The 26,635-nt window shown below is 44.6% G+C and overlaps 1 protein-coding gene across 5 annotated transcripts; it reads right to left on the bottom strand.

Moving 5' to 3' along the window:
- Positions 1-982: 982 nt before the first annotated feature.
- Positions 983-26,186, bottom strand: LOC140193358 (uncharacterized). Of its 5 annotated transcripts, none has more exons than XM_072250688.1 (5): positions 26,113-26,186; positions 18,325-18,483; positions 14,933-15,063; positions 11,768-12,218; positions 983-3,515 (listed from the first exon to the last, which is right to left on the bottom strand). In XM_072250688.1, exon 5 carries the CDS (start codon positions 3,106-3,108, stop codon positions 2,056-2,058), a length of 1,053 nt encoding a protein of 350 aa, XP_072106789.1. In that variant the 5' UTR covers positions 3,109-3,515; positions 11,768-12,218; positions 14,933-15,063; positions 18,325-18,483; positions 26,113-26,186; the 3' UTR covers positions 983-2,055. The 5 variants fall into 5 exon arrangements, 3 of the variants coding, with proteins under 3 accessions (XP_072106789.1, XP_072106790.1, XP_072106788.1); XR_011884754.1 differs by lacking the exon at positions 983-3,515 and adding an exon at positions 10,654-11,136; XM_072250689.1 differs by lacking the exons at positions 14,933-15,063; positions 18,325-18,483; positions 26,113-26,186 and adding an exon at positions 16,952-18,204 and having other exon boundaries at positions 983-3,131; positions 11,913-12,030.
- Between the last annotated feature and the right edge of the window lie 449 nt (positions 26,187-26,635).

Here is a 26,635-nt window from a genome sequence, read left to right as displayed (position 1 = left end):
GGTTTATAGGTGCTTCAACATACAGATCACAGGCATTTCGGACGGCCTCCTTTTCCTTTTTCTTCTTCGGGATAGAATAATTAGCTATCATATGACCAGCTTTCTTACAATAGTAACAAGAAAGATCAGAATATTTCTCCTTCAACTGCTTCCCTTCATCCTTACTCTTGTTACTAATCCCAGCTTTAACTTCTGGTTTACCCTGGTTATTCCTGCTACTCTTTTGGAAGCTCTTATTCCGGGTAAACTGAACCTTATGAGTTAAAGCAAACTCATCTGCTAATCTAGCAGACTATTGCAAAGTGGCAGCATCCTTTTCATCTAAGCATGTCTTTATGTCATCAGGGATGCACCTTTTGAATTCTTCAATTAAAACCAACTCTTTCAAGCTGTTAAAATCATCATTTACATTTTCATATGTGCGCCGGCATTCAAAACACACAAACTTCTCATAAGCAAATTTCATACAACAATTTTCTTAAATTTCTAAACCTTTGCCTGTATGCTTCTGGGACCAACTTGTAAGCTTTCAGCACAGCCTGTTTCACAATGTCATAATCAGCTGCTTCATCAACTGTCAAGGCAGAATAGGCTCGCTGAACCTTCCCCTTAATTACACTTTGTCAGAGAATTGGCCAACCCGCTTTTGGTCACTTTAAACTCTGAGCAAACTTCTCAAAATGCTGGAAGTATTTATCAACCTCTGCCTCATCAAATGGAGGTACTAATTTAACTTCCTGACTGGACTCAAACTTATCACCAGAGTGTAACATTAGACCCCTTTGCAGCAATCTATCTTTTCCAGCTCATACAGCCTCTGTCGTTTTGCTTCCTCCCTCTGTTTTTCTGCCTCTCTAGCCTCAAGCTGCCTCTGCCATTCTGCAGCCTCCATCTTTAATTTTTCTAACTTGTACAGGAGCGCAAACTCAGTGGGTTTACTTTCAGGAAACACCTCCAACTCCTCCACTTTAAACACACCCTTGGATAAACAATGCTCAGTTATTATCCTCTGCATCTGTGACCTCATTGTCAATTTCACCTTTCCAAGTTTTAACTTTTTAGCAAGACTCAACAACTCAATCCTTCTGGCATCCTCTAATGCTTCAGAGGTTGGCGCTTGCAGAAATCTATCAACATCCATTGCTGCTGATTTTTCACACACAAATAAATCAAAAGGGATTTCCCCAATGAAACTGATAATCAATATGCCCCCAAATTTGTTCATATCCCGGACGCAGGCCCCAATTTTGTTACAAACCGTAATGCTTTAGAAACAAACCAGTAGCAATAGACTACACCTGGAGTCTGGTTTTGATGTTAAAATCACTATCTTTATTAGTATCTACTTATAAGATAGTAACTAAAACAAGATAAACAAAATTGAACAGTGTTACGTGTGTGTGTGTGTGTGTGTATATATATATATATATTTAAATATAACTCCCAAACTATTGAGATAGGGTCTTGAGATGGTAAAGTATGAAAGTTCAGTTCATCCATGGAATAGTTGATGAGAGAGAGATATTTGTAATCCAGGGTAAATGTCGAGACAAGGCAATTATGTCAAATTCCATAGGTTCCACGGTGGTAAAACAAGAGAACAGTCGCTGTAGATTTTATCCTTGTCGTTCTAAATCCACGTACGAATTATCACCGAAAGGGACTTGTCACAAGGGGTATCATCTTCAAGTGAATTACCAGACCATACCCAGGCACATAAGACATAAGTGGTCTTCACAAATCCGATCCACTCCAATGGATCAAATGAGGTGATAACCAGACATTCGATGTTCACTGAATCAATAATTAACCCACCCTTGTGGGCATAGGAAAGTTCTAAACAGTGACCCTTGGCCACTAGTTCCCTTCTTTCGATCCTTCCATTTTTTCTCCTTTGTCTCTGTCTGACTCTGAGTGTCTGTGTCCTCGGTTAAAACTAAACAAGCTGCGAGTGATGTAAACAAGCTACAAGTCAGACTGATTCACCTTCTCAATCTCTCTCTCTCTCTCTCTCTCCCCTAAAATGACAGTCCACAGGAAATGAAACCTCGAGATTCATATCAACGCCCGCTCCCCAATGTGAACTGACTGGTGTGCCAGTAGTTGGGATGACTGAGTGAATCCTTTCCCACAGTCTGAGCAGGTGAACGGCCCCTCCCCAGTGTGAACTCGCTGATGACTCTGTAGGGTGGATGATCGAGTGAATCTCTTCCCACAGACTGAGCAGATGAACGGCTTCTCCCCAGTGTGAACTCGCAGGTGACGCTGTAGGGTGGATGATCGAGTGAATCTCTTCCCACATTCTGAGCAGGTAAACGGCTTCTCTCCAGTGTGAACTCGCTGATGACTCTGTAAGTCAGATGATCGACTGAATCTCTTTGCACATTCTGAACAGGTGAAAGGCTTCTCTCCAGTGTGAACTCGTTGGTGACTCAGTAGGTCGGATGATCGAGTGAATCTCTTCCCACATTCTGAGCAGGTGAACGGCCTCTCCCCAGTGTGAAGTCGCTGGTGACTCAGTAGGGTGGATGACTGATTGAATCCCTTCCCACATTCTGAGCAGGTGAACGGCTTCTCCCCAGTGTGAACTCGCTGGTGGGTCAGTACGTGAAATGAATGAGAGAATCTCTTCCCACAGTCTGAGCAGGTAAAGGGCTTCTCCCCAGTGTGAACTCGCTTATGACTCTGTAGGTTGGATGACTGAGTGAATCCCTTTCCACATTCTGAGCAGGTGAACGGCTTCTCCCCAGTGTGAACTCGCTGATGACTCTGTAGGTCGGATGACCGAGTGAATCTCTTCCCACAGACTGAACAGGTAAACGGCCTCTCTCCGGTGTGAACTCGCTGGTGCACCAGTAGGTCAGGTGACCAAGTGAAACCCTTCCCACAGTCTGAACAGTTGAATGGCCACTCCCCGGTGTGAACTGACTGGTGGCTCAGTAGCTGAGATGACAAAGTGAATCCCTTCCCACAGTCTGAGCAGGTGAATGGCCTGTCCCCTGTGTGAACTCGCTGGTGACTCTGTAGGGTGGATGAACGAGTGAATCCCTTCCCACATTCTGAGCAGGTGAATGGCTTCTCCCCAGTGTGGACTCGCTGGTGAGCCATGAGGTCAGATGACCAAGTGAATCCTTCCCACAAATTCACCAGATGACTAGCCTCTGCCCAGTGTGAACTGTCTGGTGTGTCCACAGGTGGGAAGACCGACTGAATCCCTTCTCACCAACAGAACAGGTGAATGGCCTTGACCAGTGTGAACTTACTGATGTACCTTCAGCTGAGATGACTGAGGGAATCCATTCCAACAGTCTGAGCAAGTGAATGGCCTCTCCCCATGTGTAAAATGATGGGCGTGCCAGTCAGTCAGATGATCGAGTAAATCCCTCCCCACAGTCTGAGGAGGAAGGATGATCGAGTGGTTCTCTTGCTCCACTTCTTAAATATCTGGACAGAGACAGCAAAACTGGTGTGTTGTGTTCAAGATTCCCATAGAAAAAATCCTTGTAGTTTTTAACCTGTAAAAAGATTTACAAAATCCATCAATGGGTGAAGGACAACATTTCAGATGAGATTACTTTAGTCACCAAGGTGTGATCTGACATCACACTGTTACAGTGACAGTCAACCCAAGTTGGAAGGAGAAATCATCTTCTAACTGTGCAGAGTGCTGGTATATGGAATTAAATGGTATCTGGTATCTGGAATTAAACTCTCTGTTGCTCTTCCTGTCTCTATACGAATGGGGCATTTCTGCCGTCTCAAATATGTGACTTGGATCAGTTTGACTCTCTCCACTGGTATTATTCCCTGTTCCCACTGAGCTACATAGGTCTCTGGCTCCACAGTAACTGAAACACTCTCACACAAATAGCCTTTGTTGACCTGCAGCTGGGATTTTCTTTTATGTACTGTTAATTTAAAGTGCCACAGTTTAAACACCGTATAAAAATTTGCTGCTGAGATGAATGGTTGGTCTGTTAAAAGGAATTAAAGTGAATATTAGTATTATTTAAGGTTCTTGTCACAGTCATAGAAAAGTACAACACAGAAAGAGACTCTTCAGCCTATCTAGTTTGTGCTGAACTAAACTTTCTACTCCCATATCTCTACCATCCAGGTACCTACTCATACCTCTTAAGTGTCGAGATTGAGCTCACATTCACCATTTGTGCTAACTGCTCATTCCACACCCGAATGACCAACTGTGTGAAGAAGTTTCCCCTCATTTTCCCCTTAACGTTTCACCTTTCACTCTTAACCCATGGCCTCTGGTTGTGGTCCCACCCAATCTCAGTGGTAAAAGCCAGCTTGCATTGACCCTATCTATACCCCTCATAATTTTGGTACTCCTCCATCAAATCTCCCCTCAATCTTCTACGTTCCAACAAATAAAGGCCTGATCTGTTCAATCTTTCCTTATAATCAAATTCTCCAGACGTGGCAACATCCTTGCAAATTTTCTCTGAACTCTTTCAACCTCTAACATCTTTCCTGTAGGTAGGTGACCAAAACTGCACACAACAGTGCAAATTAGGCCTCACCAATTTCTTATACAACGTCAACATAACATCCATCTCCTGTACTCAGTACTTTGGTTTATGAAGGCCAATGTGCCACAATCTTTCTTTCCGTCCCTATCTAACTGGGGCACCACTTTTAGTGAACTATGGACCTGCGTTCCCAGATCCCTTCCTTCTACATCACTCCTCAGAGCCCGACCAGTCACTGTGTAAGACCTTGTTCCTACTAACGTGCAACACTTCACACCTGTCTGCATTAAATTCCATTTTCTGTTTCTCAACGCATTTTTTCCAGTGTGTCCAGATTGCTCTGCAAGCCATGATAGTCTTCCTCACTGTCCACTACACCCCCAGCCTTGGTGTCAGCCACAAATTTGCTGATACAGCTAACCATGTTATCATCCAGATATCTGACATAGATGACAAACAGCAACAGATCCAGCACTGATCCCTGTGGCACACCACTAGTCACAGGTCTCCAGTCAGAGAGGCAACCATCTGCTACCACAGTCTGGCTTCTCCCAAAGACAGTGTCTCATCCAATTTACTATCTCATCTTGAATGCTGAGTGACTGAACCTTCTTGACCAACCCCCCATATGAGACTCTGTCAAGTGCCTTGCTAAAGTCCATGTAGACAACATCCACTGCCTTGCCTTCATCCACTTTCCTGATAACTTCCTCGAGAGTCTCTATAAGATTGGTTAGACATGACCTACCATGCACAAAGCAATGCTGTCTATCCTTAATCAGTCCACATCTATCCAAATAATTATATATCCAGTTCCTGCACATACGTTCCAATAACTTTTCCACTACTGATGTCAAGCTCACCAACGTATAATTTCCTAGTTTATATTTGGAGCCTTTCTTGAACAGCGGAATAACATTGGCTCCAAACCTCCAGTACCTCACCTGTCACTGTGAATGATTTAAATACCTGTGCTTGGGCCCCACCAATTTCTGCACTTGTCTTCCACAGGGTCATAGGGAACAACTTGTCAGGCCCTGGTGATTTTTCCATGGTAATCTGCCTTAAGACAGCAAACACCTCCACCTCTGTAATCTGTACAGGGTCCATGAAGTTGATGCTGCTTTGCCTCACTTCTATAGACCCTGTGACCATCTCCTGAGTAAATACAGATGGCAAAAAAATCTCCCCCATCTATTTTGTCTCCTCATATGGATTACCATTCTGATCTTTCAGAGGATTAATTTTCTCCCTTGCAATCTTTTCACTCTGAACATATCTGCAGAATCCCTGAAGATTCTCCTTCACCTTGTCTGCTGGGCAACCTCATGCCTTCTTTTATTTCTTTCGTAAGTGTTCACTTGAATATCCTGTACTTCATAAGTACCCCATTTGTTCCTATTTACCTGTACCTGGTATGCACCTCCTTTTTATTGATCTGGGAGATGAAAGCCAAAGGGGTGATAGAGCTGCATGGTGGAAGGTGGGTTTGTGTTTGTGTGTGGGGGATTAAACTAAAGTTGCTGAAACTTTTCATTCCTGACTTTATCTGAAGTCTGAACAACATCTGTCTCCACAACTCTGCACTATATGTTCTGTTATTCAGGCTCCTCATGTTAGCCATTTCAGCCCTGGGAAAAGCCTCTGACTATCCACATGATCAATGCCCCTCATCATCTTAGACCCCTAAAAAAGGCTTTAAACATAAACAAGGAAATTATACATGATTTGAGGATTTGTTAGAAGTATACAAAATTATGAGGGTATGGATAGGGTTAATGCAATCAGGCTTTTACCACTGAGTTTGGGTGGAACGACAACCAGAGGTCATGGGTAAGTGGGGAAGGTGAAAATTTAAGGGGAATATGTGGAAAACCTCTCAGTGAAATGGTTGAGAGTGTGGAATGAGATGCCAGCACAAGTGATGCATGTGAGCTCGATTCCACCATTGATGAGAAGTTTGAATGGGTATCTGTGTCCTGAGTAAATACAGCTGCAAGAATGCTATGTAAAATCTACCCTATCTATTTTGCCTCCTCGTATATTCATAGTCATGCTTTATTGATCCTGGGGGAAATTGTTTTTTGTTACAGTTGCACCATAAATAATTACTAGTAATAGAACTATAAATAGTTAAATAGTAATATGTAAATTATGCCAGTAAATTATGAAATAAGTCCAGGACCAGCCTATTGGCTCAGAGTGTCTGACCCTCCAAGGGAGGAGTTATAAAGTTTGATGGCCACAGGCAGGAATGACTTCCTATGACGCTCAGTGCTGCATCTCGGTGGAATGAGTCTCTGGCTGAATGTACTCCTGTGCCCACCCAGTACATTATGTAGTGGATGGGAGACATTGACCAAGATGGCATGCAACTTAGGCAGCATCCTGTTTTCAGACACCACCGTGAGAGAGTCCAGTTCCATCCCCACAACATCACTGGCCTTACGAATGAGTTGTTGATTCTGTTGGTGTCTGCTACCCTCAGCCTGCTGCCCCAGCACACAACAGCAAACATGATAGCACTGGCCACCACATGTCCACACTGACCCCCTGGATGGACACAGGGGTCACCAGTACCTTAGCTCTCCTCAGGTCTACCACCAGCTCCTTAGTCTTTTTCACATTATAGATACCATTCACAGTATAGATTACCATTCACTGATCGTCCAGAGTGGGCACGTTTCTGCACTGACCTTCTCCATGTTTCTATGACAGAGAAGCTGGCCAAACTTGATTGGAAGGGGAAACTGGTAGAAACTGACAACAGAGCAGCAATGGCTGGAGTTTCTGGGAGCAATTTGGGAGGTGAGTGATAGATACATCCCAAAGAACTGGAAGCATTGTAAAGTCTGGAGGGCAGAACCATGGCTGAAATGAGAAGCCAAAGCCAATGTAAAAACCAAAGAGAGGGCAAACAAAAGAGCAAAAACTATTGGGAAGCTTTTAGAAACCAACAGAAGATGACTTCAAAAAAAGTCAGCTGAGCTCAGGGCGTGGAATTATAATATTGTAGTCACTAATGAGTCTTGGTAGCACCCAACAGCCTGAGGCATTTAGAGAAACAAAATATCCGGGGCCTCAATATCTCTGGAAAACCAAGGTTCCCTGCACCAGTTACCAAACTTTTATTTTGACAGGCACATACAACCCTCGAAACTTCACTTCTGAAGAACTCCCACTTACCAAGTGCTCCTTTGCCAGAAACATCCTGTCCCAATTCACACTTGTCAGATCCTTTCTGATACCACCAAAATTGACCTTTCCCAAGTTAGAATCTCAACCTGTGGTCGAGACCTCTCTCTTTCCATATTTACTTGGAATCTCATGGTATTATGATCACTAGGTACAAAGTCTTCCCATACACTAATTTCTGTCACTAGCACTGGATCATTTCCTAATAGCTTATTGCACACTTCTACTTTGAGAATTCTACTGGTTGAGAGCACATTTGACAAACTCTGCCCCATCTAGTCCTTTTACAGTATGGGACGCCCAGTCAATATATGGAAAGTTAAAATCACTTACTGTATCAGTCTTTGTTTCTGGCATAGTCTGTGATCTCTCTGTAAATTTGTTCCTCTCAATCCCTCAGACTTTTGGTTTCAACCAAGTCCCAGTAATGGTAACAATATCAGAATTCAATGCACTGAGCTCATCTGGTTTTCCCATGATGTTTCTTGCATTTGATTTACACAGCTCAGTACATTCGAAGCACCATGCTCAACCTTTTGATTGCTGACTTTGTCTGAAGTTTGAACAACATCTGACTGGTGTCAAGAAAACAACCACTTCCTCGATGTCACAGAAACAAAGGCGCTGGTTGTGGATTACAGAAGGAATGGAGACAGGCTAACCCCTATTGACATCAATGGATCTGGAGTTGAGAGGGTAAACAGATTTAAGTTCCTCGGCATAAACATCGTCGAGGATCTCACGTGGTCTGTACATCCCGGCTGTGTGGTGAAAAAGGCACAAGCATGCCAGTTTCACCTCAGAAGGCTGAAGAAGTTTGGAATGTGCCCCCAAATGTAAAGAACTTTCTACAGGGGCAGAATAGAGAGCATCCTGGCTGGCTGCATTACTGCCTGGTATGGGATCTGTACCTCCCTCAATCGCTGGACTCTGCAGAGAGTGGTGCGGACAGCCCAGTGCATTTGTAGATGTGAACTTTCCACTATTCATGACACTTACACTGACAGATGTGTAAAAAAGGGCCTGATGGATCACTGGAGACCTGATTCACCCCCAACTACAAACTATTCCAGCTGCTACCATCCGGGAAATGGTACCACAGCATGAAAGCCAGAACCAACAGGCTCTGGGACAGCTCCTTCCACCAGGTCATCAGACTCATATATTTATGCTGATACAATTGTATTTCTATATTATATTGACCATTCTGATGTACATACTGTTTATTACAAATTACTACAAATTGCACATTTAGATGGAGACGGAACATAAAGATTTCTACTCCACATGTATATGAAGGATGTAAGTAATAAAGTCAATTCACTTCAATGACTCCACTATCTGTTCTGGTATTCAGGCTCCCATCCACCCTGCAACTTCAGTTTAACATCCACTAGCACTAGCAAGCATGACCACTAGGATATTAGTCCCCTTCTAGTTCTGTTCCCCTAACTAACAAATCCCCTTTGACTTTCCTGTGCTAGCTAATTCCCTGCCAACAGTTCCTAACGTGGTCTACCTGTTGTCCTGGGGGATGGCCACAAGAGTACTCTGTGATGGCTATTTAACCTCATTCTCCTTCCTGACTCGCATCCAGTTTCCTGTGTCCTGCACCTTGGGTGTAACTCACCTCTCTTCGTGTCATCCCCTCTGATTTCTGAATGATCCGGAATTCATCCATTTCCAGCTCCAACTCCCTAACGTGCAGGGTTACAGGGAGTCAGGTATGTGAGGGTATCAGGGACACTGGAGGTCTCCCCACCTTCCCACTAATGTCCCCTCTAATTTGTAATGACCAGTGTCTGCAAAAATCTTGTGCTGTACAATTCTTGCCCAGTGACAACATGTGAAAACTGAACTTTATATACAGAGGTATTCATTTCAACAGCAACCAAATCACTGGCGATAAGAACTTTGATCTCATCTGGGTTTGATCGAGTTCATCTGCACTCTCACACAACCTATGTAGCAGGCCTGTAGCGGGTAATGAAGGATTTTCTCACCAGAGGAGGTAGAACAAGGAGCACACAAAAAATGCTGGAGGAAATCAGCAGGCCAGGCAGCATCTATGGAAAAGAGTACTAATGTTGAATTCCTCCAGCGTTTTGTGTCTGTTGCATGGATTTCCAACATCTACAATTTTTCTCTGGTTTGTGATTGGAGGTAGAACAAAGGTGATTTTCTCAACCGGTGATGTAAAAGATTTTGTTCCGTTTCTCCGAGTTCCTAATCCTTGCATTTAGACAGCTGGAGCTCAGCTCTGTCTGAGAGATCCATCGGTTCCCATTCCCTCATCAGCCGGAAGCTCCCCGGGACCCGTGTACGGATCGTGGGGCAGAGAGAGAGGGACGAGAGAGCTGGACTGTCCCGGGATTGCGGGTCACAGCGACTGTCCCTCCCGCAAACCCTCTCTAACCTTCACCGAATAATCAGAGGCCTTTTGTATACTTTGCGCAAGCGTGATATTCGCTAACAGCAACAACCCTGACGCCTGCGCATTTGATCGGTGCTTCGGCGACGGCGACATTTTTATCGCAAGGATTTATGCGTAATCACGATGCCATTAAAAGTTTCTGCAAGCGCTAGTTCGATATCCACAGCTCAGTTTTTTTTTGTGTTGGCGGCTCCCACAAACAATATACATAGAAACATACATAGAAAATAGGTGCAGGAGTAGGCCGTTCGGCCCTTCGAGCCTGCACCACCATTTATTATGATCATGGCTGATCATCCAACTCAGAACCCCGCCCCAGCCTTCCCTCCATACCCCCTGACCCCCATAGCCACAAGGGCCATATCTAACTCCCTCTTAAATATAGTCAATGAACTGGCCTCAACTGTTTCCTGTGGCAGAGAATTCCACAGATTCACCACTCTCTGTGTGAAGAAGTTTTTCCTAATCTCGGTCCTAAAAGGCTTCCCCTCTATCCTCAAACTGTGGCCCCTTGTTCTGGACTCAATATCAACAGGTATTCCATGTATTTAATGCCAAGGTATAATCCTCTTACAAATGCAGATATGAAATACAAAAGTTGCTGGAAATACAGAGACGCCCACACACAAAATGCTGGCAGCAACTAAGCAGAGGAGTACACAGTCTAGGCATGCTGAAGGGACTCGGCCTAAACGTTCTCCATTTATTCCTCTCCACATTTGCTGCCTGATATGTTGATTTCCTCCAGTAATTTGCAGAAATTAACCACCTTTTTTTTCAATCAAACATTTTCAAAATGTTTCTGATCTTTCACTTGTAGCCACATCCTGCTGGTCTAATTTCTCTTTCTCCTCCTCCTTGTAATCTCTATGGGCCATCTCTTCTCGGAGCCCAAAAGCCCTGACTCAGGCTGGTAATTATTTGGTTTCTGACTCTGTTCCATCGAACATTCACTCGCTGGTCTGCTGTCAGACTTTAGAGGTGCATTGCAACAACCCAGCTGTCAGAGGCACAGTCCTTTGAAATGAGTGAGAGTGACACAAAATGTTGAAAAGATCAGGGAAGAAGGAGCTTAAACACCTTAGACCAGAGCCCTGAAGAACATTAAAACCACAGAGTGCTCATCGTCTTATTCAGTCTGGAGAGAAGCATGCAGGAGATTCATGCAGGTGTGTAGGATGATGAGAGGCATTGGTCGTGTGGATAGCCAGAGGCTTTTTCCCAGGGCTGAAACGGCTAACACGAGGGGGCATAGGTTTAAGCTGCTTGGTAGTCGGTACAGAGGAGACGTCAGAGCTAAGTTTTTTGAACAAAGTGAGGTGTGTGTGTGGAATGCACTGCCAGCAACGGTGGTAGAAGCGGATACAATAGGGTCTTTTAAGAGACTCTTAGATAGGTACATGGAGATTAGGAAAATAGAGGCCTATGCGGTAGTGTAATTCTAGGCAGTTTCTAGAGTAAGTTACATGGTCGTCATAACATTGTGGGCCAAAGGGTCTGTAATGTGCTGTAGATTTCTATGATTCTCTGAAATTCAAGGGAAATCTCCTATCCCACGGAGTAGTAACTAGTTGCAACCTGTCATCACAGGGAGAGTGAGAGGGGAACGGCAGGGATAGATTTTCATATAATAATATGGAACAGAAACCTGTTGAATGGTCGCTCCCTGGTGTGAACTCGCTGGTGAGCCATTAGGTCAGATGACTGAGTGAATTCTTCCCCAAAAATTCAGCAAATGACCAGCCACTGCCCAGTGTGAACTGACTGGTGTGTCCACAGGCGAGAAGACCGACTGAATCCGTTCTCACACACAGAAGAGGTGAATGGCCTTGTCCCAGTGTGAACTTGTTGATGTACCTTCAGTTGAAATGACCGACTGAATCCATTCCCACTGTCTGAGCAGATGAACGGGTTCCCCCCAACGTAAAATGACAGGCATGTCAGTCGGTCAGATGATCGAGTGAATCCCTCCCCACATCTGAGCAGGAAGGATGATCAAGTGAATCCCTTGCTCCACTTCTTAAATATCTGGACAGAGACAGAAAAACTGATGTGTTGTGTTCGAGATTCCCATAGACAAATTCCTTGTCATTCTTAACCTGTGAAAAGATTTACAAAATCCATCAATGGGTGAAGGAAAACATTTCAGATGAGATCACTTGAGTTGTCAAGGTGTGATCTGGCATCACACTGTTACAGTGAAGTTCAACTCAAGTTGGAGAGAGAAACCATCTTCTAACTGGGCACAGTGCTGGTATCTGGAATGACCATCAAACTTTCTGATGCTCTTTCTGTCTCAATAAGAATGGGCCATTTCTGTCATCTCCAATCTGTGACCTGGCTCAGTTTGACTCTGTCCATTGGTATTATTCCCTGTTCCCACTGAGCTGCATGGGTTCCCGGCCCCACAGTAACTGAAACATTCTCACGCAAATAGCCGGCAGTGCATCCCACGCACCCACCACTCTCTGTGTAAAAAAACGTACCCCTGACATCCACTCGGTATCTATTTCCAAGCAGCTTACAACTATGCCCCCTCGTGTTAGCCATCTCCGCCCTGGGAAAAAACCTCTGGCTAGCCACACGATCAATGCCCCTCATCATCTTATACACCTGAAAAAGGCTCTAAACATAAACAAGGAAATTATACACTGCTTTGAGGATTTGTTAGAAGTATACAAAATTATGAGAATATAGATAAGGTAAATGCAAGCAGGCTTTTTCCATTGAGGTTGGGTGGGATGCCAACCAGAGGTCATGGGTAAATGGGAAAGGTGAAAATTTAATGGGAACATGTGGAAAAGCTCTTTATTGAAATGGTTGTGAGAGTGTGGAATGAGATGCCAGCACAAGTGGTCAATATGAGCTCAGTTTCACCATTTCGAAGAAGTTTGATAGGTACCTGGATGGTAGGGGTATGGAGGGCGATGGTCCCAGTGGATTAGACAGCTTAAATGTTTTTTCAGCATTGACTAGATGGGCCAAATGGCCTGTTTCCATACTGAAATTCTCCATGTTTCTATGACAGAGAAGCTGGCCAAACTTGTTTGGAAGGGAAAAGGGCCCATGTGTGACGTCAGGCTATTCCCATTGGTGCGAACCGATGTCAATCATTGGTTACACCCAGTCGCGAAGGCGGACCGGCCGAGAGGGCGTTACCCCCGCTGACCCCGTGTCCGATCTCTCCGTCAAAGCGGGATAAACCTGAAAGTAAATGTCCGCTTTCTGATTTATTTCCATTTCCCTCCGAGGGAAGTTGGGGCGTTTGTGAAGCGTCTCCTGCGGCCGGAGTCTGATGTATCGCTGAGAGGTAGGAGGAGACCGCTTGGCCCGTCGGTTTGATGCCGGTTCCCCGGGGAGGGAGAGGATGAAGACGGTGAGAGAGGGGGCGGACAGGATGTTTGTCCCGGTGGGGACAGGAGGGGCTCATCTGTGGAAATGTCTGAGCCCACGGTGGTGGCGATTCACCACATTGGGGGGCAAACACCGGCAGACTGTTGCCCTGCAAGCGGGGACAGGACTGGAGTTGGGAGGGTGGGTGAGGAGAGGACATTTCGGGTAGTGGGGGTAAGATCTCGAAAGATCATTGCTAATGCCTCCACATCCCTTCAGCCACCTCTTTCAGATCTCTGGGGTGTTCACCATCTGGTCCAGGTGATCTATTTACCTTCAGACCATCTCTGTTTCCCAAGAAACTTCTCCCGAGTAACGTAACTTTACACATTCTGACCACTGACATCTGGGACTTTCATATTCCTGCCAGTGTCTTCGACAGATAAGAGTGATGTACAATACTTATTCAGTTCATCTGCCATCACCTTGCACCCCCACCCCATTAATACCTCTCCAGCATCATTTCCCAGTGGTTTGAAATCCACTTCCACCTCTCTTTTACACTGTATGTACCTGAAGAAAAATTTAGTATCCTCTTTGATATTACTGCCTAGCTCACCTATGTATTCCATCTTTTCCCTTATTTATTTTAGTTGCATTCTGTTGGTTTTTAAAAGCTTCCCAATCCTCTAACTTCCTGGTAATTTTTGCTCCATGCTCTCTCTTTGGTTTATATGTTGTCTTTGGTTTCTCTGATCAGCCACGGTTTTGTCACCTCACCTTTAGAATACTGCTTCCTCTTTGTGATTTGTATATCCTGTGCCTTCCGAATTGCTTCCAGAAATTGCAGCTATCTCTGCTCTGTTTTCATCCCTGCCCATGTTCTTTTCAAATCAATTTTGACCAATTCTGCTCTCATGCCTCTGTAATTCTCTTTATTCCACATCGGACTTTAGCTTCTTCCTTCTCTAATGTCAGGGTGAATTTGATCATATTAAGATCACTGCCCCTAAGGGTTCTTTGAACTTAAGTGACCGAATCAATTCCGCTTCATTACAACACACAATCCAGAATAGCTGATCCCCAAGTGGGCTCAACCACCAGCTGCTCTAAAAAAGCATCTTGTAGACATTCTAGGAATTCCTCCTCTTGAGACCAACACCGTCCTAATTTTCCTAATCACCTGCATGACAATCCCCCATGACTATTGTAACGTTGCCCTTTTGTCACGCACTTTCTATCTCCCATTGTAATTTGTGGACCACATACTCACTACTGCTTGGGGGTCTCTATACAATTCCCATCAGGGATTTTTTTTGTACATTTGCTATTCCTTAATTCTACCCACAGATTCTGCACCTTCCAACTTTATGCCACCTCTTTCTAATGATCTTGTTTAATATTTTAGTAAAAAAGCCACACAACCCCAGTACCAGCTTGTTCTTTCAAGAAATGTATAAGTATCTGGAAACAAGAGGACCTGCAGATGCGAGAAATCTGGAGAACTACACACAAATTGCTGGACGAGCTCAGCATGTCAGGCAGCATCTATGGATGGGAATCACCATTTCAGGCCAAGACCCTTCATCGGGACTCTTGACACCCACGTATCTGGAATATCAACAAGCAAAGAAAATAGAAAGTAGTGTGAAATTGTGAAAACCTTTGACAAAATTTAGTTCAAGGCTTAAAAAAACCTGCCAAACAGAGCTCAGTTGTTAACAAATACAACAAAGGCAATAAACACTTCCATCAAAACCGACATTGACTTTTTTTAATAAAAATATCTTGCTGCCACTTCAATCAGTAAAATTTACAAAGATAAGTAAGAACTTTAGAAAAGACTATTTACGCTCAAACCCACTTAGATTAACACTACCTTGGACGGGAGCTAGAGGAGTAACACACATGAAAAAGAAATCACACAACAGTATAAAATTTCTAAGTATATATTTTCATCAGAAATGAACAGGATTCAGCACTCCAGGTGTGTCTATGCCATCGTGATAAGAAATACAGACCAGAAAACTTCAATGAGAGGACAACTCAGAAAAATGAATCATCACTATGGAAGAAAACATTAACCAGTGGAACGAGTATGACCCTCCTTGGGAGACATCCCAATGATCTGAGCAGACCAGATGGTGACAAGGAAGCATCGAGCACCTGACTGAGAGTTGGAGACCTCTTCCCAGAAACAGAGGGGTTCCTTGCAGAAATACAGGATAAGGTGGTTAACAAAAGGGAAAAAAAATCAAAAGTACATGAAATACAAACAAACAAGGCAGTAAATGCAGAAAATGCCAAGACAAACCAGACACAATCCAACACGTCTCAGGATCCTGCAGCAGTTTAACTCAATCTGATTAATTACAAAGGTACAATCAAGTGGCAAATATCATTCACCAAAATCTTGCTTTAAAATACAAACTCATCAATGCCCTCCATCACTTCATTAAGGCACCATAAATTCAAGCCTGATCCAGTTTTAGAGTCAAATCTTACAAATTATATGATAATCAATACATTATTTCAGATAGGACAATCCATAATAACCATTCAAATATAATATTACAGGATAAACAAGCAGGAATGGCTCCCACACTAGATATAACCATTCTCAACACGTTTTCCTCGACCAGTGGAGCACCTCACCACAGATATTGTTTGTGTCATCAGTCAGAAAACAGAAAAATTTTCTCTGTCAATCAGCTTCCAAATGTTGCTACTCTTGACATTTGTTGCCACGTCCTGCTGCTGATTCCCTTCTCCTCATCATACTTTCTTACCCCGACTATCGTCCACAGACCCAAACTCTGCCCTGTGCAGACCTGCCTCTGGTTCCTGACCCTGCTCCCTTGAACATCCAACTGATGGTTTCCCATTCTGCTTTCAGTCTTTAGAGGCCAGGGGTGTTTCCTAACAACCCTTTAGAAGCAGAGAAAATGACCCGTAATGTGGAAGTGAGTCATGATTAAGGAGGTTAACTACCAATGTCATTCTTCCTCAGTCCAGAGATTAGAGGGGCGAAGAACATCTCAGACAGAACTGCAGTCAGCTCGACTTCTTCAGTCTGCAGAGAATTCAAGAGAAACCTCTTCACCCACAGAGTGGTGACTGATTGGAACCCATCAGCACAGGGAGAGCGAGAGGGGAACAACAGGGGAGGATTGAAAAGGACTGTCGTGGAACAGAATCACTGGTCAGGTCGAGCCAGCCTGAGTCGACTCTCTACTGTACACTAGGTGTGTCATAAATTCACCGGAGACAGAGTTTAAAATAGAACTGATTTATATGTCACAAATCCAGAATATTAAACTCCAGTCCCATTAAAGGTGAATATGCAGCAGAAGAAACTCCTCCCATGCCCAGTGACCAGGGTGCAGAACTGGGTGTGGTGAGCAGCAGCAATAATTGCAGAGTTCAGCACTGACAGTCACTCTCAAAATTGCATTCAGCAACGTTGATGGACAAATATCCAGCATGAAGCTTATTGAAATTTTCTCCCAGTGTGAACCCGGTAGTGTGTCACAAGGTTAGATGACTGAGTGAATCCCTTCCCACACTGAGAGCAGGTGAACGGCTTCTCCCCAGTGTGAACTCTCTGGTGACTCTGTAGGTGGGTTGACTGCGTGAATCCCTTCCCACATTCTGAGCAGGTGAACGGCCTCTCCCCAGTGTGAACTCGCTGGTGTCTCTGTAGGGTGGATGACTGAGTGAATCCTTTCCTACAGACTGAGCAGGTGAACGGCTTCTCCCCAGTGTGAACTCTCTGGTGACTCTGTAGGTCGGATGACTGGGCGAATGTCTTCCCACAGACTGAGCAGGTGAACGGCCTCTCCCCGGTGTGAACCGACTGGTGTCTCCATAGATCAGGTAATAAAGTGAATCCTTTCCCACAGTCTGGGCAGGTGATTGGCTTCTCCCCAGTGTGAAATCGCTGGTGCCTAAGAGCATCACATGATCGACTGAATCCCTTCCCACAGTCTGAGCAGGTGAACGGTCTCTCCCCTGTGTGAACTCGCTGGTGTGCCAGCAGATCAGATGAACGAGTGAATCCCTTCCCACAGTCTGAGCAGGTGAACGGCTTCTCCCCAGTGTGAACTCGCTGGTGTGCCAGCAGTCCCGATGACTGAGTGAATCCCTTCCCACAGTCTGAGCAGGTGAACGGCCTCTTTCCAGTATGAACTCGCTGGTGACTCTGTAGGTGATGTAATAAAGTGAATCCCTTCCCACAGTCTGAGCAGGTGAACAGCTTCTCCCCAGTGTGAAATCGCTGGTGTCTATGAAGGTCGGATGATCCATGGAATCCCTTCCCACAGTCCGAGCAGGTGAACGGTCTCTCACCAGTGTGTACTCGCTGGTGTACCAATAGTCCGGATGACTGAGTGAATCCCTTCCCACAGTCCGAGCAGGTGAACGGTCTCTCCCCAGTGTGAACTCGCTGGTGTGCCAATAGTCCGGATGACTGAATGAATCCCTTTCCACAGTCCGAGCAGGTGAACGGTCTCTCCCCAGTGTGAACACGCTGGTGTACCAATAGTCCGGATGACTGAGTGAATCCCTTTCCACAGTCTGAGCAGGTAAACGGCCTCTCTCCAGTGTGAACTCGCTGATGACTCTGTAGGGTGGATGACTTAGTGAATCCCTTTCCACAGTCTGAGCAGGTGAACGGCCGCTCCCCGGTGTGAACTCGCTCGTGTGCCATTTGGTCAGATGACCGAGTGAATCCTTCCCCACAAATTCAGCAGATGACCTGCCTTTGCCCAGTTAGAACTGACTGGTATGTCCACAGGTTGGAAGACCGACTGAATCCCTTCTCACGCACATAACAGGCAAATGGCCTTGCCCAGTGTGAACTTACTGATGTACCTTCAGTTGAGATGAACGAGTGAATCCATTCCCACAGTCTGAGCAGGTAGGATGACTGAGTGAATCCCTTGCTCCACTTCTTAAATATCTGGCCAAAGACAGCAAAACTGGCGTGCTGTGTTCGAGATTCCCAGAGACAAATTTCTTGTCATTTTTAACCTGTAAAAAGATTTACAAAATCCATCAATGGCTGAAGGACAACATTTCAGATGAGATCACTTCAGTCGCTAAGACGTGAACTGACATCACATTGTTACAGTGAGGTTCAACCAAAGTTGGAGAGAGAAATCTTCTTCTAACTGGGCACAGTGCTGGTATCTGAAATGACCATCAAACTCTCTGATGTTCTTCCTGTCTCGATAGGAATGGGGCATTTCTGCCATCTCCAATCTGTCACCTGTTTCAGCTTGACTCTCTCCCTTGGTATTATTCCCTGTTCACACTGAGCTGCATGGGTTCCTGGCCCCACAGTAACTGAAACACTCTCACACAAATAGCCTTTGTTGACGTGCAGCTGGGATTTTCTTGTATGTACTGTTAATTTAAAGTGCCACAGTTTTAGCAAATATTTTAGTAAATATCTCCTACTCAGATGTATGGTTAGTCTGCACAGCTGTTAAAAGGAATTATAGAGTGAATGTTAGTATTATTTAAGGTTCTTGTCAGAGTCATAGAAAAGTACAACACAGAAGCAGACCCTTTGGCCCATCTAGTTGCTGTCGAGCTATTTAAACTTTCTACTCCCATACCCCTACCATCCAGGTACCTATACAAACCCCTAACATGTTGCAATCGAACTCGCATACACCATTTGTGCTGGCTGCTCACTCCACACCCAGATGACCGTCTGTGTTAAGAAGTTTCCCCTCATTTTCCCCTTAGCATTTCACCTTTCATCCTTAACCCATGGCCTCTGGTTATAGTCCCACCCAATCTCAGTGGTAAAATCCAGCTTGCATTTACCCTATCTATACCCCTCTTAATTGTGGTATACCTCCATCAAATCGCTCCTCAATCTTCTATGTTCCAAGGAATAAAGTCCTGACCTGTTCACTCTTTCCTTATAACCCAAGTCCTTCAGATGTGGCAACATCCTTCTGAATTTTCTCTGAACTCTTTCAACCTCTTTTACATCTTCCCTGTAGGTTGGTGACCAAAACTGCACACAATACTCCAAATTAGGCTGCAACATTGTCTTGTACAATGTCAACATAACATCCATCTCCTGTTCTCAGTACTTTGGTTTATGAAGGCCAATGTGTCAAAATCTTTCTTTCCATCCCTATTCAACTCTGACACCACTTTCAGTGAATTATAGACCTGTATTCCCAGATCCGTTGCTTCTACAGCACTCCTCACCGCCCGACCACTCACTGTGTAATTCTAGGTCCTACCAAAGTGCAACACCTCGCACTTGTCTCATTAAATTCCATTTCCCATTTCTCAAACCATTTTCCCAGCTGGTCCAGATCCCACTGCAAGCCACGATAGTCTTCCTTGCTGTCCACTACACCACCAATCTTGGTGTCAGCCACAAATTTGCTGATCCAGTTAACCACACTATCATCCAGATTACTGATATAAATGACAAACAACAACAGATCCAACACTGATCCCTGTGGCACACCACTAGTCACAGGCCTCCGGTCAGAGAGGCAACCATCTGCTACCACAGTCTGGCTTCTCCCAAAGACAGTGTCTCATCCAATTTACTATCTGATCTTGAATGCTGAGTGACTGAACCTTCTTGACCAAACGCCCATATGAGACTTTGTCAAGTGCTTTGAGTTCATCCACTTTCCTGATAACTTCCTCGTGAGACTCGATAAGATTGGCTAGACATGACCAACCATGCACAGAGCCATGCTGTCTATCCTTAATCAGTCCACATCCATCCAAATACTTATATATCTGGTTCCTGCACATACGTTCCAATAACTTTCCCACTGCAGGTGTTAAGCTCACCAACGTACAATTTCTGAGTTTATTTTTAAGAGCCTTTCTTGAACAGCGGAATAACATTGGCTGTCCTCCAATCCTCCAGTCCCTCACCTGTCACTGAGGATGATTTAAGTATCCGTGCTTGGGCCCTGACAATTTCTGCACTTGTCTTCCGCAGGGTCCCAGGGAACAACTTGTCAGGCCCTGGTGATTTATCCACGCTTATTTTCCTTAAGACAGCAAACACCTCCACCTCTGTAATCTGTACAGGGTCCATGAAGTTGATGCTGCTTTGCCTCACTTCTGTAGACTCTGTGTCCATCTCCTGTGTAAGTATGGATGCAAAAAAATATCTCCCCCATCTATTTTGTCTCCTCATATGGATTATCATTCTGATCTTCCAGAGGATTAATATTTTCCCTGCAACCTTTTTGCTCTTAACATGTCTGCAGAATCCCTGAGGAGTCTCCTAAACCTTGTCTGCTGGGGCAACCATGCCTTCTTTTATTTCTTTCATAAGTGTTCACTTGAATTTCCTGTACTTCATAGGAAGGAAGGAAGGAACATCGACTCAGGCCATGAGAGGCCCGCGTCGGGCATTTTCATGCCTTACAAGGTGCAGGTTGGAAGTCTGTGTGGGGCGCCACTCCTCGCACAGACACTAGAGCAATGTGTGGCTAAGTGCCTTGCTCAAAGACACAAACACGCTGCCACAGCTGAGGCTCAAACTTCATAAGTACCCCATTTGTTCCTATTTTCCTGTACCTGGTATGCACCTCCTTTTTATTGATCTGGGAGATGAAAGCCAAAGGGGTGATAGAGCTGCATGTCGAGAGGTGGGGGGGGACATTTAAACTAAAGTTGTAGGGTGAATGGGAGCCTGAATAACAGAACAGATAGTAGAGAGGTTGTGGAGACAGATGTTGTTCTGTCCTCAAACAAAGTCAGGAATGAAAACGTTGAGCATGGTGCAGTGAATATGCTGAGCCCTGTATATTTCAATACAAGCAGCAGCGTAGGAAAGGCGGATGTGTTCAGGGCATGGATCAACACCTGGAATTATGACACTAGGACCTGGCAACTGTGGACTGGGACAGGCTGCTTTGTGGCAAAGGTGTGCTTGGTAAATGGGAGGCCTTCAAAGTGAAGTTTTGGAAGTACAAAGCAGGTATGTGCTTGTCAGAATAAAAGGTAAAGATAGAAACTGTATTTCAAGAGATATTGAGACCCTGGTGGAGCACAAAACGGAGTTGCATAACAGGGATAGGCAGGCAGGTTCTCCTGGAGTATAAGAAATGCAAGAGAACAAATAAGAAATAAATCAGAATGGCTAAAAGAAGGCATGAGATTGCCCTCACAGAAAAAATGAAGGATAATCCTAAGGGATTCTGGAGATACATTAAGATCAAAAGTATTGCAAGGGACAAAGTTGGTTCTCTGAAAGACCAGAATGGTAATCCATGTTTGGAACCAAAGCAGATGGGGAAGATCATCTCTATTTACTCAGGAGATGGGCACAGAGTCTATGGAAGTGTGGGAAAGTGGCATTAACATCGTGGACCCTGTACAGATTAAAGAAGAGAGGATGTTCGCTATCCTGAGGCAGATTAGGGTGGATAAATCTCCAGGGCATGACAAGGTGCTCCCTCGGACTCTACCGGAGGTAAGTGCAGAAATTGTCGGGGCCCCTAGCAGAGATAATTAAATCATCCTTGGTGACAGGGGGAGGAACCAGAGGATTGGAGAACAGCCAATGTTGTTTCGCTGTTTAACATAGAACATAGAAATCTGCAACATATTACAGAGCCCTCAGGCCACAAAGTTGTGCCGACCATGTAACCCACTCTAGAAACTGCCTAGAATTTCCCTAACGCATAGCCCTCTGTTTTCCTAAGCTCCATGTACCTATCGAAGAGTCTCTTAAAAGACCCTATTGTATCCGTCTCTACCACCATTGCTGGCAGTGCATTCCACTTACCCGCCACTCTCTGTGTGGAAAAACTTACCTCTGACATCCCCTTGATACACATTTTCAAGCACCTTAAAACTGTGCCCCCTCGTGTTAGCCATTTCAGCCCTGGGAAAAAGTCTCTGGCTATCCACACGATCAATGCCTCTCATCATCTTATACACGTAAAAACGGCTCTGAACATAAACAAGGAAATTATACATTGCTTTGAGGATTTGTTCAAGGTATACACAATTATGAGGGTAAGTGCAAACAGGCTTTTTCCACTGAGGTTGGGTGGGACTATAACCAGAGGTCATGGGTAAGTGGTGAAGGTGAAAATTTAAGGGGAATATGTGGGAAAACTCTTCACTGAAATGGTTGTGACAGTGTGGAATGAGATGCCAGCACAAGTGGTTCATGCCAGCTGAATTTCACCATTTAAAAGAAGCTGGGATAGGTATCTTGATGGTAGGGGTATGGAGGGCGATGGTCCTGGTGCAGGTGGTTGCATTTGACATCTTAAATATTATCATCATTGTCTAGAGGGGACAAACGGCCTGTTTCTGCACAGAATTTCTCCATGCTTCTATGACAGAGAAGCTGGCCAAACTTGACTGGAAGGGGAAACTGGTAGGAATAACGATGGAGCAGCAATGGCTGGAGTTTCTGGGAGCAATTCGGGAGCTGAGTGATAGATACATCCCAAAGAAGTAGAAGCATTGGAAAGGCAGGAGGACACAACCGTGGCTGAAATGAGAAGACAAAGCCAACGTCAACATAAAGGCCAAAGAGAGGGCAAATAATACAACAAAAGCTATTGGAAAGTTTTTAAAACCAACAGAAGACAACTAAAAAGAAAATCAGATATGCTCAGGACATTGATTTATGATTTGCAGTCATTAATGAGTCTTGGTAGCACCCAACAGTCCGAGGCATTTAGAGGAACAAGATCTCCGGGTCCTTAATATCTCTTGAACACCAAGGATCCCTGCACCAGTTACCTTTCAACTTTCAATTTGGCATGCTCATATAAACTCTACACATTCAATATTCCACTTCTGAAGGCCTCCCACTTACCAAGTACACCTTTGATAGAAAACAGCCTTTCCCAAAACACACTTGTCAGATCCTTTCTGATGCCATCAAAATTGACCTTTCCCCAATTTAGAATCTCAACCTGTGGTTCAGACCTCTCTTTTTCCATATTTACTTGGAATCTCATGGTATTATGATCACCGGATACAAAGTGTTCCCATACACTAATTTCTGTCACTAGCCCTGGATCATTTCCGAATAGCTTTTTGCACAGTTCTACATTGGGAATTCTACGTATTGATGAAGGACACATTTGACAAACTCTACCTCAGCTAGTCCTTTTTCAGTATGGGAGGCCCAGTCAATATTTGGAAAGTTAAAAATCACTTACGATATCAACATATGTTTCTTGGCATAGTCTGCAATCTCTCTACAAATTTGTTCCTCTAAATCCCTCAGACTGTTGGATGCAACCAAGTCCCAGTAATGGCTACAATATCATGATTCCATGACCTGTACTCATCTGACTTTCCTACGATGCTTCTTGCATTGTGAAAAACACAGCTCTGCACATTCATCATACCATGCTCAACCTTTTGATTGCTGACTTTGTCTGAACAACATCTGTCTGGGTGTCAAGAAAGCAACCTCTCCCTCAATGTCACAAAAACAAAGGAACTGGTTGTGGACTACAGAAGGAATGGAGACATCAATGGATCTGGAGTTGAGAGAGGAAGCAGCTTTAAGTTCCTCGGCATGAACATCACCGAGGATCTCATCTGGTCTGTGCACACCGGCTGTGTGGTATGTGGCTGTCTACCTCTTCCACATCAGAAGCTTGAAGAAGTTTGGGATGGGGTCCCAAATCCTAAGAACTTTCTACAGGGACACAATTGAGAGCATCCTGACTGGCTGCATCACTGCCTGGTATGGGAACTGTACTTCCCTCAATCGCAGGACTCTGCAGAGAGTGGTGCAGACAGCCCAGAGCATCTGTAGATGCGAACTTTCCACTATTTAGGACATTTACAAAGACAGGTGCGTATAAAGGCCCGAAGGATCATTGGGGATCCGATTTACCCAACCACAAACTGTTCCAGCTGCTACCCTCCAGGAAGTGGTACTGCAGCATAAAAGCCAGGCCCAACAGGCTCCTGGACAGCTACTTCCACCAGGCCATCAGACTGATTAATTCATACTGATGAAATTGTATTACTATGTTATAATGACTGTACTATTTATTATAGATTACTAGAAATTACACATTGCACATTTAGATGGAGAATTAATGTAAATATTTCTACTCTTCATGTATATTAAGGATATAAGTCATTTCAATTCACCCTTTCCACCCATCTGTTCTGCCATTCTGGCTCCAATCCCGCCTGCAACTTTAATTTAACCACCAACCCCTGCCACACACTAGCACTAGCTAGCAAGCCTCACCACTAGGATATTAGACCTCTGCTAGTTTTAATTCCCTAACTAACAAAGCCCCTATCAGCCCTTTGAAATTCCTCTGCTAGGTAATCCCCCCTAACAGTTCCGAAAGTGGTCCACCTGTTGTTGTGCGGGATAGCAACAAGAGTACTCTGCAATGGCTATTTAACCTCATTCCCCTTCCTGACTCTCACCCAGTTTCCTGTGTCTTGCACCTTGGGTGTAACTCACCTCTCCTCATGTCATATCCATCACGGCCTCCAACTCCCAAATGATCTGGAATTCATCCATTTCCAGCTCAAACTCCCTAACGTGCAGGGTTACAAGCTGCAGCTGGACGCACACCTAGCAGGTGAGCGTGTCAAGGACACTTGAAGTCTCCCCACCTTCCCACCAATGTCCCATCTAATTTGTAATGAGCGGTGTGCCAAAAAATCTTGTGCTGTGCAATTTTTACCCAGTGACAACAATATGTGCACACTGAACTTTAAATAGAGGTACTCATTTTAACAGCTAGTAAATCACTGTCAATAAGAACTTTGTTATCCTCTGGGTTTGATCAAGTTCATCTGCACTCTCACACAACCTACATAGCAGGCCTGTACAGGGTGAGGAAGAATTTTCTCACTCCAGCTTTTGCACACCATCCATATCTGATTTGCTTGCTAAATGACACTTTTAAAAGTCAGATTTCCAAATATCACTCCACTTCCTCCCACTTGCAAATTCTCCAGCAACTTTTGCATCACCACAATACACACAGTTTCTGTATTGTACATAAATATTTCCCCTGAACCCTCCTCCCAGGTGACTGTCGGTGCTGAGCTTATTGATGGCAATGCCAATGAATATGAAGGGAAAGGCAGTAGTCTGTCCGGCACATTTGTGATGTGAAAGCTACTTGTTGCCCAGGACAAAAGTGTTTGATATAATTATGTACCCAGAGAGAGTGGGTCAAACCGTGTTCTCACGAGTAGAAAAGTCCAGAACAAGAGCAGGTAGAAGAAGCAACACACACAAAAAGCTGGAGGAACTCAGCAGGCCAGGCAGCATCTAAGGAAGAGTACTAATGCTGAATTCCCCCAGCAATTCGTGTGTGTTGCTTGGATTTCCAGCATCTGCAGATTTTCTCTCGTTTGTGATAGGAGGTAGAACAAAGGTGATTTAAAAGATTTGTTCCCTTTCTCCGAGTTCCCAATCCTTGCATTTAGACAGCTGGAGCTCAGCTCTGTCTGAGAGATCCATCGGTTCCCATTCCCTCACCAGCCGGAAGCTCCCCGGGGCCCGTGTACGGGTCGTGGGGCTGAGAGAGAGAGGGAAGAGAACAGGACTGTCCCGGGATTACGGGTCACGGTATCCGGAGCTCACAATAATTATCCCGAATTCGGTGTTGAAAACCCCACCAGTAAACCGTCTCCTACCTGGAGCCGATTTTCCGAGGCCTTTACTGCACTGCGCGCATGCGCGATATTCGGGAACAAACATCAACCCTGACGCCTGCGCATTTGATCGGTGTTTCCGCGACGGCGAAAATTGTTATGCCGAGCTTTCTGGGTAATCACGGTGCCATTAAATGTTCCGGCAAGCTTCGGTTCCATGTCCAGACCTCAGTTTTTTTTTGTGTAGAATACCCAGTAGCTGTTTTAACACAGAAAGCGGATCCCATAAACGATTTGCTCAATATCAACAGGTATTCCGTGTATCTAATGCCAAAGTACAATCCTCTTACAAATGTAACAGATTCTGCAGTTGCTGGAAATACAAAGACCCACACACACACAATGCTGGAGGAACTCTGCAGTTCAGGCAGCAAATAAGCAGAAGAGTTCACAGGCTAAGCATATTGAAGGGAGCTCGGCCTAAACGTTGTGTATTTATTCCTCTCCACATTTGCTGTTGATTTTCACCAGTAATTTGCAGAAATTAACCATCTTTTTTTTTCAT

The sequence above is a fragment of the Mobula birostris genome, unplaced genomic scaffold (genome assembly GCF_030028105.1).
Source record: "Mobula birostris isolate sMobBir1 unplaced genomic scaffold, sMobBir1.hap1 scaffold_532, whole genome shotgun sequence".
Classification (NCBI taxonomy): Eukaryota; Metazoa; Chordata; class Chondrichthyes; order Myliobatiformes; family Myliobatidae; genus Mobula; species Mobula birostris.
The sequence above is the reverse complement of the archived record's forward strand: the minus strand, read 5'-3'. Positions and strand labels throughout refer to the sequence as shown.

What these genes read in the sequence shown, in the direction of transcription:
- LOC140193358 (XM_072250689.1), bottom strand. Translation starts at nt 18,160, where the DNA reads ATGGCACACGAGCGAGTTCACACCGGGGAGCGGCCGTTCACCTGCTCA. An exon ending in GGGTTCACACTGGGAGAAAA is followed by an intron (nt 12,031 to 16,951) that starts TTTCAATAAGCT and finishes GTTGGGGGGAAC; the next exon opens with CCGTTCATCTGCTCAGACAG. An exon ending in TGTGTGTGAGAACGGATTCA is followed by an intron (nt 3,132 to 11,912) that starts GTCGGTCTTCTC and finishes ATTTGTGGGAAG; the next exon opens with GATTCACTTGGTCATCTGAC.